Source organism: Ochotona princeps, chromosome 3 (genome assembly GCF_030435755.1).
Source record: "Ochotona princeps isolate mOchPri1 chromosome 3, mOchPri1.hap1, whole genome shotgun sequence".
NCBI classification, from domain to species: domain Eukaryota; kingdom Metazoa; phylum Chordata; class Mammalia; order Lagomorpha; family Ochotonidae; genus Ochotona; species Ochotona princeps.
This window is the reverse complement of record NC_080834.1, coordinates 31,596,263-31,612,172: the sequence shown is the minus strand read 5'-3', so window position 1 is coordinate 31,612,172 and position 15,910 is coordinate 31,596,263. Positions and strand designations below refer to the sequence as shown.

At 53.5% G+C, this 15,910-nt stretch overlaps 1 protein-coding gene across 4 annotated transcripts in view; it reads left to right on the top strand.

Annotated features, from left to right (window-relative positions):
* The window catches only part of DOP1B (DOP1 leucine zipper like protein B), a 105,111-nt gene that overhangs the window by 38,098 nt on the left and 51,103 nt on the right, over positions 1-15,910 (top strand). For all 4 annotated transcript variants that reach the window (XR_009245147.1, XM_058661652.1, XM_058661651.1 and 1 more), the window contains 9 exons: positions 1,605-1,703; positions 1,998-2,121; positions 4,212-4,321; positions 4,648-4,762; positions 7,879-7,999; positions 9,568-9,687; positions 11,666-11,768; positions 12,948-13,139; positions 14,387-15,068. Coding sequence is in view for 3 of the 4 variants with exons in the window: in XM_058661652.1 (XP_058517635.1) it covers positions 1,605-1,703; positions 1,998-2,121; positions 4,212-4,321; positions 4,648-4,762; positions 7,879-7,999; positions 9,568-9,687; positions 11,666-11,768; positions 12,948-13,139; positions 14,387-15,068 (1,666 nt within the window). In the remaining variant the exon portion in view is untranslated. The remainder of the gene's footprint in view (positions 1-1,604; positions 1,704-1,997; positions 2,122-4,211; positions 4,322-4,647; positions 4,763-7,878; positions 8,000-9,567; positions 9,688-11,665; positions 11,769-12,947; positions 13,140-14,386; positions 15,069-15,910) is intronic.

Here is a 15,910-nt window from a genome sequence, read left to right as displayed (position 1 = left end):
TCCCAAATGTCCAGATGTCCGACTCCAGCCTTCTGCCCCCAGCCTTCTGCCCTGGCGAGGTCATCCCGCTCTCCCAGCTCCTCCTATTGCTTGAATGGCTTGCTGTCTGTCGCCACCTGGTGGTGGGCCCCCACTTAGCATTTTAATGCCACTTTATACCGAGTGCTTAACCTTGGTGAATCCATTGCTTTGCAAAATGGGGATCACGAATCAGCCACACAGGCCTGCCTGGAGGTTAGGAAGGATGGATGACTGGAAAATCAGTTGTATTTTGTCCCTCCCAGCCCTGTCCACATCACCTGTCCCTTTGTCTCCATTTTCATAGTCCTGCTTCAGCTGCTCAGTGTCAGGGTCTTGCCCTTGCCCCAAAACCTCACCAAGAGATTTGCTCACCTTTTTGCAAGAATTATTTTATTTATTTATTTGAAAATCAGTGTGACAGAGAAAGAAACAGAGAGACAAAGGAAATCATCCATCCACTATTCACTCCTTAATTGGCCTCACCAAAGTGGAGCTGGACCAAGCCAAAGCCAGGAGCCAGCACCTCCACCTGTGTCTCCCATGTGGGTGGCAGGGGCCACAACCCTCCGCCTTCTCAGGTGCATTAATAGGGAGCTGGATGAAGCAGAGCAGCCAGGACCCAGGCCTGCCGCCGCAGCGTGGGATGCCACAGAGGCAGCCTCACACGGTGCACTCAGCCCTTACCCCAGCGTTGCCCGGGTCCATCTTGTCCTTTTCCTGTGTTTGGCACCTGAGGCCAGACCTCAGAGCCTTCCAGCAGCCCGTCCCAGCTCTCCGCTCACTTGGGCCCTGCGCATTCCACGCAGCTGCCAGCATGGGTCTCGGGGCCGCAGGGCTGCAGCTGCTGCCCCACTGTCTGCTCTGCTCCCAGGTCACTCTCGTAGCTCCTCCTGCGTGTGTATGCGCGGCCTTCAGCCATGCTGCGCCTGCACTCTGGGGAGATCGTGGCAGTTATCCAGTTGTTTCAGACTCCCTCCGACCCGTGTCCTCAGAGTTAGAGTGTCAACCCAGGGTTCCTAGTGGATCCCTTGTAGGATTTCAGAAGCCCGTCATCTGGGAGAGAACCTGCAGCCACGTCTTTCTGCCACGCCCGCACCTTCACCCCCTGCCCCAGCCTTCCCGACGTGCTGATCCCTGCTCTCTTCCCCTGGTCTGAAGGGATGGGTCAACTTTCCCAGAAAGCATCCTCTTCGTTTGTATGACTGTGAAGAGTAGCCTGGAGGACAGGGGGCCAGCATTGTGGCGTAGAGAGCTAAACAGCTGGTTGTGATGCTGGCATCGCCTGTGAGCACTGATTCAAGTCCCAGCCCCTCCACTTCTGATCTAGCTGCTGCACACTTGGAAAAGCAGCTGAAGGTGGCCTCAGCACCTCGCCCCTGCACCCCCGTGCTCCCATCGCTGGAACCCAGGTGGAGTTCCAGGCTCCTGGATTTGCAGCCATTTGGGGAGCAAACCAGCAGATTCATCTCTCTCTCCGTGTTTCTCCATCTGTCTCCACAAATCCGCTTTCCACAGAACTAGTAGCCTGCAGGGAGGGCCCATGTCTGTGAAGTGAGCTGCTTTCTACTGTGTGTCACCCACAGGTCAAGTCCTTGTGCGTGTCACTGCTGGACTCAAATGTCCTTGTGCAAAGAAACAGCCTGGAGATCGTCTTGTTCTTCTTTCCGTTCTCTGCCTGTCTGGTGAGCCCGGGCCCTCTCCCAGGGGGGTGCCTGCCATCGTCTGCAGTGTGGGCTGTCTCTGCCTTCAGCAGGGACTTGGGCCGTGCCTGGATCACCATGCACTCTCGGCCCTGGCAGCCCCAGGCTGCTGTTTCCACACAACCACTCAGCCACTTCTGCCCACAGCCAGTGTGTAAGAGCCGGTCTCCCGAGCCCTGGGTGTTGGGGATAAAGCTTTGAGAATGGCTGTGTTAAGTAGAGGCCGGCCAGTCATCGTGCTTCCTCATGGTAAGGCTTTCTCTGTCCTTCCTACAGGATCCCCACGAGCAAGCCGTCCCGCTGCCCAGGTCCGCCATGGTCCGCATCCTGTCAGCCGCCAGCCAGACGCTGCTGAGGAGGGACATGTCCCTGAACCGGAGGCTGTATGCCTGGTTGCTCGGTACTGAGCCGCGCGCCCATCCCACGTCGGCATCCTTGCAGCTCCCTCGTGCTGCTGCTTGCAACACGTTTGAGTCTTGGTGGGATATTTCTGACGTAGGAGACGTAGAAACATACTAATGGACTCAGCACTAGGCAGTCGAGTTGCCATGCTGACACATGGTTTTGGTCCTTTGGCAGCTATTTTTTTTTTTAAGAAAAATGATAACTAGCGTTTTTAAAAAGAGTTATTTATTTTTTATTGGAAAGGCAAGTTTACAGAGAAAAGCAGAGACAAAGATCCTCCATCCGCTGGCCCACTTCCCAAGTGGCCACAATGGCCAGGGCTGAGCCGATCTGAAGCCAGGAGCCGGGAGCTTCCTCCGGGTGCCCCACAGGGGTGCAGGGTCCCAAGGCCTTGGACTGACCTCCACTGCCTTCCCAGGCCACAAGCAGGGAGCTGGACGGGAAGTTGAACTTTCAGGATACAAACCAACACCCACATGGGATCCTGGTGCACACATGGCAAGGACTTTTGGCCTACTGTGCTGGACCTGGTAACTAGCATTTTAAAAAAATCTGACTGGAGTCCATTTTAAGAGCACGAGAGTGATACAACAGGTTAAACCACCCTTGGGGCACCACATTGCACTTGTATTCCTTCATCGGAGTGCCTGGATCACGTCCTACCTCTGCTGCCAACCCAGCTCCCCACTAACGAACTTAGGGGGTGCCACGGGTGAGTCCTAGGTACAGCCAGTGATGGCTGAGCCCAGCTCCCCACTAACGCACTTAGGGGGTGCCACGGGTGAGTCCTAGGTACAGCCAGTGATGGCTTAGCCCAGCTGCCCACTAACACACTTAGTGGGTGCCATGGGTGAGTCCTAGGTACAGCCAGTGATGGCTGAGCCCAGCTCCCCACTAACGCACTTGAGGGGCTGCAGGTGAGTCCTAGGTACAGCCAATGATGGCTGAGCCCAGTTGCCCACTATGCACTTAGTAGATGCCACGGGTGAGTCCTTGGGTACAGTGAGTGATGGCTGAAGCCTGCCCAATGGGACCCGGATGGAGCTTCTGGCTCTTGGCTTTGAGCTGGAACCCCCTAGCTGTTTCAGGTGTCTGAGGAGTGAACCAACAGGTGGAAGCTCTTTCTCTGTCATTCAGCCTTTCAAATACGAATCAACTCTGAAAAAAAGAGCATGAAACGCCACCAAGCAGAATGCAGGCAGACCTGATGCGAGTGGAGCCGCTGGCTGCAGGGGAGCTTCCCGGGGCAGGGTGTGTGTGCAGGGCGTCAGAAGGGAGTGCTGTGGGCGCCCTGTAGGGCGTGAGCTGCCTGTGCTGTGTGATTCCGGGGTCAGCCTGTGGATTCTCTCAGAACCCTCAGACTGGAAGAGACAGAGTCCAGGGCTGAAAGGCAGCACTTGGGGAGCTTTATGACCCCCCCTTCCTGTCCCTAAGGTGGGGAAGAAGCCACAAAGCCCATCTTAGCCTCGGTGTGCAGGTGTGACCACATCAGCGACGGGGCAGCCTCGTCAGCTGCCTGTCTCCTTCCCCCGTGTAGAACTCCCAGAAGCCAGTACCACATGGCTTACTGCCGATATTTAGGGGAACGGTGGCAGATTCTCCCAGGACTCTCACCTAGAGGGCAGTTGTGTTAGCTACTCAGCTTGAATCCTACGGGACTCGCGTGCTGTGTGGACAGGAGGACTCTGGCCCTCAGCCAGCTGCGTCCCAGGAGCCTGGAGAGCCTCCTCTAGCCATGGCAACCTCACGGGTAGCCGGGGCGATTAGTGACGGGGAGGGAGTACCCAGCATGCAGCACACACAGCCTTGTTTATTTGTCCTGGACAAACGAGCGCTGGTGTTTAAAAACAGTGTTCATTGTGGCTTCTACTTGAGCCATATACTTGGAAGAGACAGTTAAGGTGCCTTCTTGGTACCCTCGGGCTGGAATTCAGCCTGACAGTTCTCCGAGGACGGAGATAGCAGGTGGCATGGGCCCTCCTGGGTCCAGGGAGCTGCGTTTTGAAGGGCCTGCAGCTTGTGACATCTCCACGCTGTGGTGTCCTCACAGAGATCTCTTAGCGGGTCGTGGTGTTTATTTTGTAGGTTCAGACATCAAGGGAAACACCATTGTGCCGGAATCTGAACTCTCCAGTTGGTACGAAGACCACTCCTCCTACTTCTTTGAAAAATACTCCAAGGAGCTCCTGGTTGAGGTAAAGGCACATCTATGGGAAGCCAACCCCGTTCAGGGCATTTCTGACCCCGGCCCTGAATGGAGGTGGCCCTGAGGCCTCAGCAGGCTGTGGTCTTGTCTCCGGATGCCCCTTGCTGCCTGGCTTGGTGACGTTCTGTAAGCTGGAGTGCTGGAATGCTGGGTATGCTCTCTGTCCCAGAGTATCAGGACCATTACAGCACCGGGGGTGCCATACCTTACCAACGTGATATCCTGCAGCACCCAGTGTGGTCACGCTTCCCTGCATGTGATATACCACAGCAGCCCGCGCATGCTAACCTGCCTTGTGGCTATCTGTAAACACAGAGCCTGGCTGAGATCCTACACCAGCAGTTTGGGGACGCCGACATGGAGGAGCGCCATCACGCGTACCTGAAGCCCTTCCGCATCCTCGTCAGTCTGCTGGACAAGCCAGAGATAGGTGAGTGGGATGCACTGCTGCACCCAGCACCCAGTACCCAGTACCCAGCACCCGTAGCCTGCTCTCAGGTGAAGTGTGGTGAGATGCACGCAGTGTATCCTGGGTACTGCTCACTCCTTGAACTCACTTCTGTCCGGGTATCACAGGGAAGGCGTGCACAGTCATTCAGGTGTTCTAGTTGGGAAAATCTGGAATTATGGCCGTGCATGCGCATGCGTGAGCCAGCAGAACTTCTCTTCACCTGTGCTCACACCTCAGACAAGCCTGCATTCTGTTCTCAACCCCACTACCTACCTTTAACATATGTACATACATACTATGTATACAGGCAGACTTTCCTGCCACAGGCAGGGCAAGGCAGCTGGCTGAACTGGAGATCACGGAGCACAAGGCCCTGCCCCATGTCAGCCTCTCCCACCTGTCTGTCAGCATGCCCTGTCTTCATCGGGACCTGAGGAAGGGTCGCTGTGTGAACATGCATGTTGCGCTCCAGTGGCGTTTCATGGAGAGATCATGAAGCTCCCTGGTGAGAGCCTGCCACCTGCAAAGAGGTGCTGTGGCCGCTTGCTGTCTCCCCTTGGAGTTTGGGACCGAAGCAGGTGCGAGGATGTCCTGCTCTCTGCTCCCCACTGCCCTCTGTCTCTGCCCCTCGGAGTTGGGGACAGGGGCAGGTGCGAGGATGCCCTTCTCTCTGCTCCCCACTGCCCTCTGTCTCTGCCCCTCGGAGTCGGGGACAGGAGCAGGTGCCAGGATGCCCTGCTCTCTGCTCCCTACTGCCCTCTGTCTCTGACCCCTCGGAGTCGGGGACAGGAGCAGGTGCGAGGATGCCCTGCTCTCTGCTCCCCACTGCCCTCTGTCTCTGCCCCTCGGAGTCGGGGACAGGAGCAGGTGCCAGGATGCCCTGCTCTATGCTCCCCACTGCCCTCTGTCTCTGCCCCTCGGAGTCAGGGACAGGAGCAGGTGTGAGGATGTCCTGCTCTCTGCTCCCCGCTGCCCTCTGTCTCTGCCCCTCGGAGTCGGGGACAGGAGCAGGTGCCAGGATGCCCTGCTATATGATCCCCGCTGCCCTCTGTCTCTGACCCGGTCCAGCTGTGTTCACGTGAATGCATGTTTGCCTGCTTCCCTTTTAAATGAGCTGTACTTGCCTGTGCTTAAAATGCTTCCTGAATGAAGACATGGATTTATAAAATTAAATCCCACTCCTCCTGTATCAGGGCCAGACTCATCTTGGCACACTGGTCCCATGAGCACCACATGAGAAGGTGAGCTTTAAGAAAAAAAGTATCCTAGAGCAAGTATTGTGGCAGAGCAGTTAAGCAGCCATCTCTGATGCCAGCCTCCCATGCGGGCACAAATTCAAGTCCTTCCCGCTACACTTCCTATCCAGATCCTTGCTGATGTACCTGGGAAAGCAGCAGAAAGCGGCCCGAGGACCTGAGCTCCTGCCACCCGCACAGGAGATCAAGGTGGAGTTCCAGGCTCCTGCCCTCGGCCATTGTAATCCTTGAGGGAGTGAGCCAGCCAGTCTCTCTCTCCCAATTCCTGTCTCTCTAATTCTGCCTTTGGAACAGACAGGTCTTTAAGATTTCCCAGAGAGCTACCTTGCAGTCCCTCAGACCTGTCGCAGTGTCCTATGTTGTTGCATGGTAGGCTGTGGTGCGTGACTCCTGCCACTGTTCGCAGGAGTCTGGGGGGACCGAGGGTCTGGGTGAAGTGCTTGTGTTGTTCAGAGAAAGTCTCAGTGCACCTGCTATGTGGCAGGGCACGAGCAGGGCTCCGGGACACAGCAGGGGACGAAAGACTTCTGGTCAAGGTAGATGAGAGGGCCTGGACCATTTACCTGTTCCAGAAGATCACCATTGCTGGGCTGTTACCATGTGCCAAGCGTGTGGCATCCGTGGCTTCATGGCTGGGTTCACACATAAGATTCCTTTCACAGCTAAAGCGCCTCAGACCTCCAGGAGCCTGAACTCCCTTGTCGGGACATAGCTGCTGCCCATCTGACTGTTCCCAGACAAACCACACGTGGGAGCCTTCCCCCTTGCTCAGGTCACCAGGAGGAATTTAGATGCCAAGCCATGTGCAGCTCTGCTGTTGCTGACAGAGTCCCAGTGGGAAGCCAGTGCTGCCTGCAGGTGTCTGCCCAGGCCAGATCCCCCAGCCTTTCCCCTGCCCATCGGGACCCCCAGGCGGTTGTGTAGGAATTGTCTCTGTCTCTAGTGGAGTAGCTGTGGTGCTGAGGGAGAGCAGTGTGTGTGTGTCTGCACCACCCAGCACCACCTAACAGTGGTGCAGTGACTGTCACCCCTGCAGCCAGGCCGGCTCCTTGGCGCCATCTGGAGGGCTGGTCTGGACTGGGATTTTTGTTTTTTCCTGTGATTTAGCTCCTGCTTAGGTTTCAGGATAGGAAGATGGCCGTCCTCTCTTGAGTGAGGAGTCCAGTCAAGAGGCCCATGTCCACCACACCTCCCTGGAGCAGGTGCCAGGCTCTGTGCCTCTGTCTTCTTTTTTAAAAGTGAAAGGAAAATCGAATTAAGAGGGAAGTTTATTTTGGTGCCAAAAATTTTGAAATTCATGTATGCAAAGGACCTTCCAAAAAAAATCATGGAAAATGTATTGTGAAACAGTGATGCTTGATTTCAGAATTCTTTACACCAAAAGGAACTTACTTTTTTTTAAGATTTATTTTTTTTATTTGAAAGTCAGATATACAGAGAGAAGAAGACAGAAAAAGATCTTCCATCTGATGATTCACTCCCCAAGTGACTGCAATGGTCGGCACTGCGCCAGTCCAAAGCCAGGAGTCAGGAACTTCCTCCCAGTCTCCCTCACGGGTGCAGGGTCCCAAGGCTTTGGGCCATTCTCAACTGCTTTCCCAGGCCACAAGCAGGGAGCTAGATGGGAAGTGGGGCAGCCGGAATTAGAACCAGTGTCCATATGGGATCCCGGTGCTTAGACAACGAGGACTTTAGCTGCAGGCCGCCGTGCTGGGCCTGGGACTCACCTGTTTGAACTGTGTTTTTCCATGACCCTTCAGAAGGATCCTGGCATGCTGTGTGTTGGCTTTTGAAGTAGATTGCTGAGTCTTTCTCTGACCATTTCCTGTTTGATTGCAGGGCCGCAGGTGGTTGACAACTTATTTCTTGAAGTCATCAGGGCTTTCTATTCCTATTGTAAAGATGCCCTTGGCTCTGACCTCCAGCTTAGCTACACGCACAGTGGAAACCCACTGATCAGGTATGGGCTCCTCAGACTTCACCTGTTCTCCGGCCCCCACCCCCAGTGCTGTCAGTTATGGTGTACTGGGCATTGTAAAGACGCAGCAAGCTAAGCTATACCTTGGAGTATAGGAGTGCCCCCACTTCACTTTCTGTAATTTCAGTTACAGACAGTCATCTACAATCTGAAAAGAGTTAACAAAAAATTCTAGAAGTAGTCCAGAGTTTTTAAATAATGTTTATTACAATATGTGGTTATATTTGTTCTGTATTGCTGCAAGTTACTGTTGATGCCTTGCTGTGTGTGATTTGTAACTTACACTTGATCCTAAGGGAGTATATGTAGGAAAAAGAAATACAGTATCCATGGGGTTACAGTGCTGGGCCTGGCTGAGACATCCCCTGGGGGTCTTGGCCCATGCTCCCCACATCCTGGGAAAGGGCAGCTGCCAGTCTGTGCTGTCGAGGCCATCGGCACGCATTGACTGTTCCCCTGGATTACTGGACAGGGCTTCAGAGGAACTGCAGCCAGTCTCTCCCCCAACCTGGAATGTAGAAATGTAAAATTCACACTGTGTCTTTGTGTCCCCATGCAAGAAGTTCTGTACGATGCATCCCGAGAGTGAGTTTCCTGAGCCATGGAAAGTACATGTGCATTTCAAATGTTAGCGACAGTCCCCTGATGAGTAGTTGTACCAGTTTCCACCGGTACAGCATCTAATTATGTGTGGTTAGACTAAAATTAGTGTTCTGTATCAAATTATACCAGCTTTCCAGAGAGTTAATCAGTGAAGCATGCCGTGTGAGATGAGCCGCAGATCCATTAGCTTCTCGAATGGAGATGTGAACAGGAAAATGAGCTACAATTTGGTTTTTTGTTTTTTTTTTAAAGATTTATTCATTTTATTACAGCCAGATATACACAGAGGAGGAGAGACAGAGAGGAAGATGTTCCGTCCGATGATTCACTCCCCAAGTGAGCCGCAACGGGCCGATGCGTGCCGATCCAAAGCTGGGAACCTGGAACCTCTTCCGGGTCTCCCACACGGGTGCAGTGTCCCAATGCATTGGGCCGTCCTCGACTGCTTTCCCAGGCCACAAGCAGGGAGCTGGATAGGAAGTGGGGCTGCCGGGACCAGAACCGGCGCCCACATGGGGCCCCGGGGCTTCCAAGGCGAGGACTTTAGCCGCCAGGCCACGCCGCCGGGCCCAACAATTTGGTTTTTTAAGACTTTTTTTTAATTTGAAAATTAGAGTGACACAGAAAGAAACAGAAAAAGATCTCTTACCCATTGGTTCACTTCCCAGATGGCCACACTGGCAGGGGCCGGGAGCTAGCCAGAATTTCACCCAAGTCTCCCATGTGGGCAGGAGGGTCCGAGTGCTTGGGCCCTGCTCTGCTGCCTTCCCAGGAGCGTTAGCAGGGAACTGGGCTGGAGGCATTGCAACCAGGACTCACACCAGCACTTCAGCATGGCACCCCAGGTAGCAGCTTGGTCCAGTGCTCCACAGCACCTGTTGCTGAGTTTGAGTTTCAGGCACAGAGTTCTTAGAATTTCTCATTTTTCGTTCCTCTTGCTTTGACAGTACGATCAAAGAAAACAGAAACGCCTCTGAGATCGTGAAGACCGTGAACTTGCTCCTCACCTCCCTAAGCACAGACTTCCTCTGGGATTACATGACACGGTGCTTTGAGCAGTGCTTCAGGTGGGCGTGCAGCTCAGGACCACGGGGTCTGTGAGGAAGGAGGGAGGGCGTCACAGTGTCCCCGCTGCCCGGGGCGGTCAGGCCAGGCGCCTGGAGCTGAGGCTGGGTGGCCTCCCTGCAGTGCAAGGTTTACCCGAACCAGGCTTGCAGAGAACTCCCCTAAGATTCTAACAGAGCAAGAAACATCTCCAGCCGAGAGTTCACATCATCTCTGTAATTCCACAGACACCTGCTTTATTGAACTCTGATGTCAGAAGATCCTCTGCATCCTCCGTCATGTTCATCCATTGTCCCTCCTTCACACTGTCCCCTCAGCAGGATCTGTGTAAAGCAGTCTAGTTTAGTTTGGTGGTTGTGCCTAAAGAAAATTCTTAAGTATTCCATTTTCTTACATTCCCGTTGAAATTAGTGTATTGCTGGTTCCATTAAAGCATTCATGCTTTATGCTACCACAATCAGGTTTACTATCATTTAAAAAAAAAAAGTCTTTATTTGAGAGAGAGAGATGGAGAGGTTGATCTTCCATCTGCTGGTTCATTCCTCAAATGCTCACAGTGGCCAGGACTGGACCAAAGCTTGGCAGCTCAACCCAGTCTCCCATGTGGGTTTACATTAAGCCTCCATCACCTGTTGCCTTCCATGGCCTGCATTAACAGGCAGCTGGAGTCAGGAGAAAAGCTGGGGATTGAACCCACACTCCTGCGGGCACCTAATCACTAGGCCAGACACCTGCCTCTGACGATGTTTTCTAAGAATAAAATGCTGCTGTGCAGGTGCAACCAGCCCCCTGCCTTCCCATCCCTTTGTCCTGTGTCTATCCCAGAGGGCATCGCTGTCCTGGCCATAGTATCTGTCCCTCCTGGGATGCGCTGTGCTGCTGTAACAGATACATCTCCATAGCGACAGGCTCTGCTTTGTCAGTTTCACAGCAGTAAGGCCACAGCGAGCCATTTGGGGATCCAACCGTCCACTGAGTGCCATGGTCTCCCGGGTAAATAATCCTGCTTCAGTCTTGTCACCGTTGTGTGCAGCACAGCAGTGATGTCTTTGTCCTATCTGTGTGCCCGTACTCACAAGGTATTTAGAATCGACACCTGGAGATGGGTGGTGTCCCTCGGATGTGGCATACATGGTTCTTTGAAGGAATTCTCATTCTAAGATAAACTATGACAAGAGAGGAGAAAGAACTCGGGCTGGACTAGCCAGTGATGGTGAATCCCAGTGTCATGTGTTGTCATCTTTAGTTAGCTGTGTGGGTAGAATATCGCCAGACCCAACCCCATCCTACCCTCCTGGGTGCCTTCTCCATTGCTGACTTTCCTGTAATGCCCAGAGCCACGTGAGTGCTGTGTAGATTGCTGTGATACTGTGGGACTCAGGATCCTGTCAAGGACAGAAGTCTGCAGAGAATGGTTCTCTCCGTTCAGTCTGCAGTCAGTTCACCCCACAGTGCAGCACGCAGAAGGCCTTGAGGCCCACCTACCCAGGCACCTGCTGCTTTTAGAAGAGTGCCAGTCATCTGTTGACCCCGGGCCTCCTCTGTAGAGTTAGGCTGCTCTGCAGAGGGTGGTGCTGGGTTCCCTACTGTGGGGAGGGATGAGTCAGGTGCCCTGCAGCCCAGTGCTCCTCTGCGTCCCGTGGGAAAGTGTGTCAGGTCCCCCCACAGCCAGGGAAACATCCATGTGACTTGTCATTCTTAAGCCCTGGCTCTTCACCTGGGATCTATCTTAGGTTATAGCCCAGGACTGTGCCGGGTGCTACAGGTCTGCTGGGTGGGGCATCCCACATGGGCATGGGACTACACACAGCTGAACCGATGGAGCCCACACCACCAGAGACCAAGAGGCCCCGGACCCCCTGAGTGTGGCAGAAGGCATCTAGTGTTACCTGAAAGCAGGGCAGCTTTGAGAAGCCACATGATGCTCTTGAGGGCATTGTAGAAGAAAGGATTCACTTTTCTTTCCTGTGATGGCCACAGAGTGGGGAAGCAGACGGAGGCTGCCGGGAAGAGCGTCGGCCCACCGCCCACAGTCTCGGAGCTCTGCACCCTCCTCGTGTTCCTGCTCGACGTGATTCCTTTGGTAGGTGCTCTGTCAGGAAGGAACGGCTTGTGCGTGCTGTCATTGCCCCTCTCTCCACTGTCACTGGTCCACCGGGTAAACTTGAACGTACAGGAAATGCTTTATGTCAGCGCAGCTGCGTGTAGGCTCTTATGCTCATAGTTTTTGGTTTGGGGTTTTTGTTGTTGCTGTTTGTCAATGAAAGGAGGCAAGAGGACAGAGAACTCCCATCTGCCAGTTTACAATGCAGATGCCTTCGATGGCCAGGCTGTGCCAGCCAGAAGCTGGGAGCTGAGAACGCCATTCTGGACACCTCGGTGGGAGTGGAACTGGGACTCAATCCCAAGCTCCCGTAGGAGATCCAGGCAACCTACCAGCTGTTCAGTGTTTGTAGACCCCTCTCTGCCCCTCTGACTATTTTTAATGTGTTATTTTAAAAAGCTTTTCATGTTTGAGCCCCACGTAAGTGGCCTGGGCCAAGGCAGTGTAAAACAACTGCTGGACTGGCCCTTACGCTGCTCTTTGGTTATTTAGGAGTTAGAGTACATAAATTGTCTGGTTAACATTGCATAGATAGAGGGGTTGGCATCATGGCATAACAGGTAAAGTTCCCACCCATGATGGCAGCACCCCACTTGAGTGCCAGTTCTTGTCCTGGCTGGTCCACTTCTAATCCAGAACCCTGATAATGACCTTGGAAAAACAGGAGGGTGGCAAGATGGCCCAAGTGCTTGGGCTCTTGCTACTCACGTGGGAGACCCAGATGAAGCTTCTAGCTGCTGTCTCTGACTTTGCCTGCCTCTGGTCATTGCAGCCATGTGGGAAATGAACCAGTGGTTGAAAGACACATGCTGTCTCTCTCTCTCCAACTCTGACTTTTCAAGTAAATAAGTAAATAAACATTTTTTTAAATCATACAGGTGGCTAATTGTCTCAAAGGAAGCCAATTTCTGTAATTAGAAATGTGTGTGACAGTTTGGTGTTGGTTTGTTGTTTGTGGTTTTTGTTTTTTTAATCAGAAAGAGAAGAAATAGCCTGCTCAGTCTAGGCAAAGAAAGTATTAATTTGTTTCCTGATTGGGAATTTAACATGACACTTCAGCTCTAAAACAACTGAATTTACTGGGGTGGCATTTCTCGGCTGCCTGCTCCTTCAGGCTGTAAGCCCACACTGTGGGAGCTCAACCTGCTTCTCCCACAGGAACTTCACTCGGAGGTGCAGACCCAGTACCTGCCGCAGGTGCTCAACTGCCTGGTGCGGCCCCTCGCCGAGGAGATGGGGGCCTTGAGCCTGCCGGAACTCACACTCGCCCTGAAGACGTGCTTCAAGGTGCTCAGCAAGGTGCAGATGCCTCCTTCCTACCTGGACGCCGAGTTCACCAGCGGCAGCTCGGTAAGGCCCCGAGGAGCAGGAAGCATTCTCTGGGCTCAGCAAGCCTCTGCCCGCCGCCAGACATGGTGGTAAGCTGCTACTTGCAACGCTGGCATCGGAATGCCAGTTCCCACCCCGGCTGCTCCACTTACAATCCAGCTCCCTGCTAATGTGCCTGGTTTCTGTCACTCACGTGAGAGACCCAGTTGGAGTTTCTGGCTCCTGACTTTAGCCTTGTCCATCCCTGTTGCAGGAATCTGGGGGCGTGGACAGCAGATGGAGTCTCTCTCATTTCTTCTCTCTCCTTCCCTCCCTCCCCGCCCCTCCATCCTTCCCCACACTGCCCTCTCCCCTTCTCCCTATCGCTTCTGACTTTAAGTTTTTTAAATCGATTTTTTAAAAATTGTGAGAGATACTGCCAAATTGCCTTCCAAAAAGACTAACAGTGATCATCTTACCAAGAGTTCACTGCCCATGTTCTTTGAACTGCTTTGATTTTCTGCTTCATTTGGGGGTTTGAACATTTCGTGCTTGGAATCAGTTTGGAGTCAAGGACCACAGCAGGTGACAAGCCCAGGCTTATGCTCCGGTGTGGAACGCAGGCATCCCAGCTGCTGACCAACACTCGCCCTCATCAACTTCTCAGAACCTGGAGGGTCTAAGTAAAATGACAGGCCCCAATCCCACCTGCACCTGGAGCATGCTGCCCCTCAACCTCTCTTTGGAGCCCCACACCCCTCTTTGTCCTCTTAATACTGTGATACTTGTAAACAGATTGTCTTGCTGTAAAGGGTTTCTGTTTAAAAAAAAACAAACATTGGGCCCGGCGGCGTGGCCTAGCGGCTAAAGTCCTCGCCTTGAAAGCCCCGGGATCCCATATGGGCGCCGGTTCTAGTCCCGGCAGCTCCACTTCCCATCCAGCTCCCTGCTTGTGGCCTGGGAAAGCAGTCGAGGACGGCCCAATGCATTGGGACCCTGCACCCATGTGGGAGACCCGGAAGAGGTTCCTGGTTCCCGGCTTGGGATCGGCACGCATCGGCCCGTTGCGGCTCACTTGGGGAGTGAATCATCGGATGGAAGATCTTCCTCTCTGTCTCTCCTCCTCTGTGTATATCTGGCTGTAATAAAATGAATAAAAATCTTTTAAAACAAAAAAACAAAAAAAAAAAAACATTGATTTTCCAGTCCATTCATGATTTTCAGCAGACATGTGAATTCCTTGCCCAGTACAGCGATAACAGGGTGGTACTGTTGCCGTTGTTTTGCAGAGTCCGATAAAAGGCGAATCCGAAGTCATTTTAGAAACTAAGGCCATGGTCCCTGGGGACGAGGAGACCACACTCCCCCCACTGAAGTCCGAGGACAGCGGCATTGGGCTTAGCGCCTCATCGCCAGAGCTGTCCGAGCACCTGCAGCTCCCTCCGGTGTCTCCCCAGCGAGACGACATCTGGAAGAAGGGCGGGACCATGCAGCATACCTTCCTCAGCATCCAGGAGCTGATTGGCAGCTTCGCCAGCAAGAACATCTTCGGAGCACAGCTGACCGTGTCCGGGGAAGAGAGCAGGTCCAAAGAGCCCGCAGAGAAACAGGAAAAGAGCGGGGCCCAGCGGCCCGGGGCCAGCCACCCCGACAAGAAGGACTTGTGGGAGGCCAGGCCCATCACCGTGCCCCAGTTTAAGCAGATGCTCTCGGACTTGTTCACAGCACGAGGGTCGCCATTTAGGACGAGAAGCTCCGACTCGCCTTCCTCCCTGCCCAGTAGCCCAAGCAGAAAGAAGGACGGAGACTGGGACATGGAGCAGGTGATAGTCAGCCTGGCAGACTCCAGGGATGAGTGCAGGGAGGCCTTTGCTGCTGCCTGCCACCTGCTGCTGGACTGTGCCACCTTCCCCGTCTACCTGTCCCAGGAAGAGATGGAGCAGCTCTACGAAACGCTCTTCCAGCTCCCAGGTGAGGGGGGCCTGCAGTCACGCCTGCCCCAGGAGGGAACGTGGCAGGCTCATGAGCTCAGAGCTCAGCACGTGGGAGACAGGCCTTTCAGACTGGACACCCATCCTGGGGAGTCCATGCAATTGCTCTAATGTTGGGAACCTCCCGGGGGCACCAGCATTCTGGAGAGAAGGCAGGCTGCCTGTGGTGGCCACGTTTCTTTCCATCCTTATTTTTTAGTGAGTTGTAAATGTTTTTGACTTCTGTCTCGCTCTATGACAAGTTGGTAAGGACCGAAACTGTGTTTTTGCTGTATTTACTTACTTTTTGCTCTCTAGGTCTTTTATTTTTTTAATTGTTATTTATATATTGACTTAGAAGACAGAGTGACAGAGGGAGAGACAGATTTCCATCCCCTGGGTCACTCCTCAGTTGGCCACAACAGCCAGGTGTGGGTCAGGTCAAAGCCAGGAACTCAGCCGAGATCTGCCACACAGGTGGCAGGACCCAGATACTCGGGCCGTCTTGCACTGCCTTCCCAGTTACATTAACGGGGTTGGATCAGGAGAAAGGACTTGACCTCCAATATGGTTGCCGGGCCACAGCACCTTGCCCTGCACCACAGCACCCCGCCCCCGCAGGATCTGTATTCCTTAGACCTTGGACATGAACACAGCTCATCAGAAACCCAGAACATACAAGGAATCTTCAGAAATTACATGGAAAGTGCATCTCATGTCTAGATATTCAGACATTTTGTACCAGTGAACATATTGAAGCACCCTCGTGGTAGTCAGGACTTAGACTGTTTCATGGCACATATTGGGCAATCAAAGCAGCACCCAGAGCTGGATTGCTGAGAT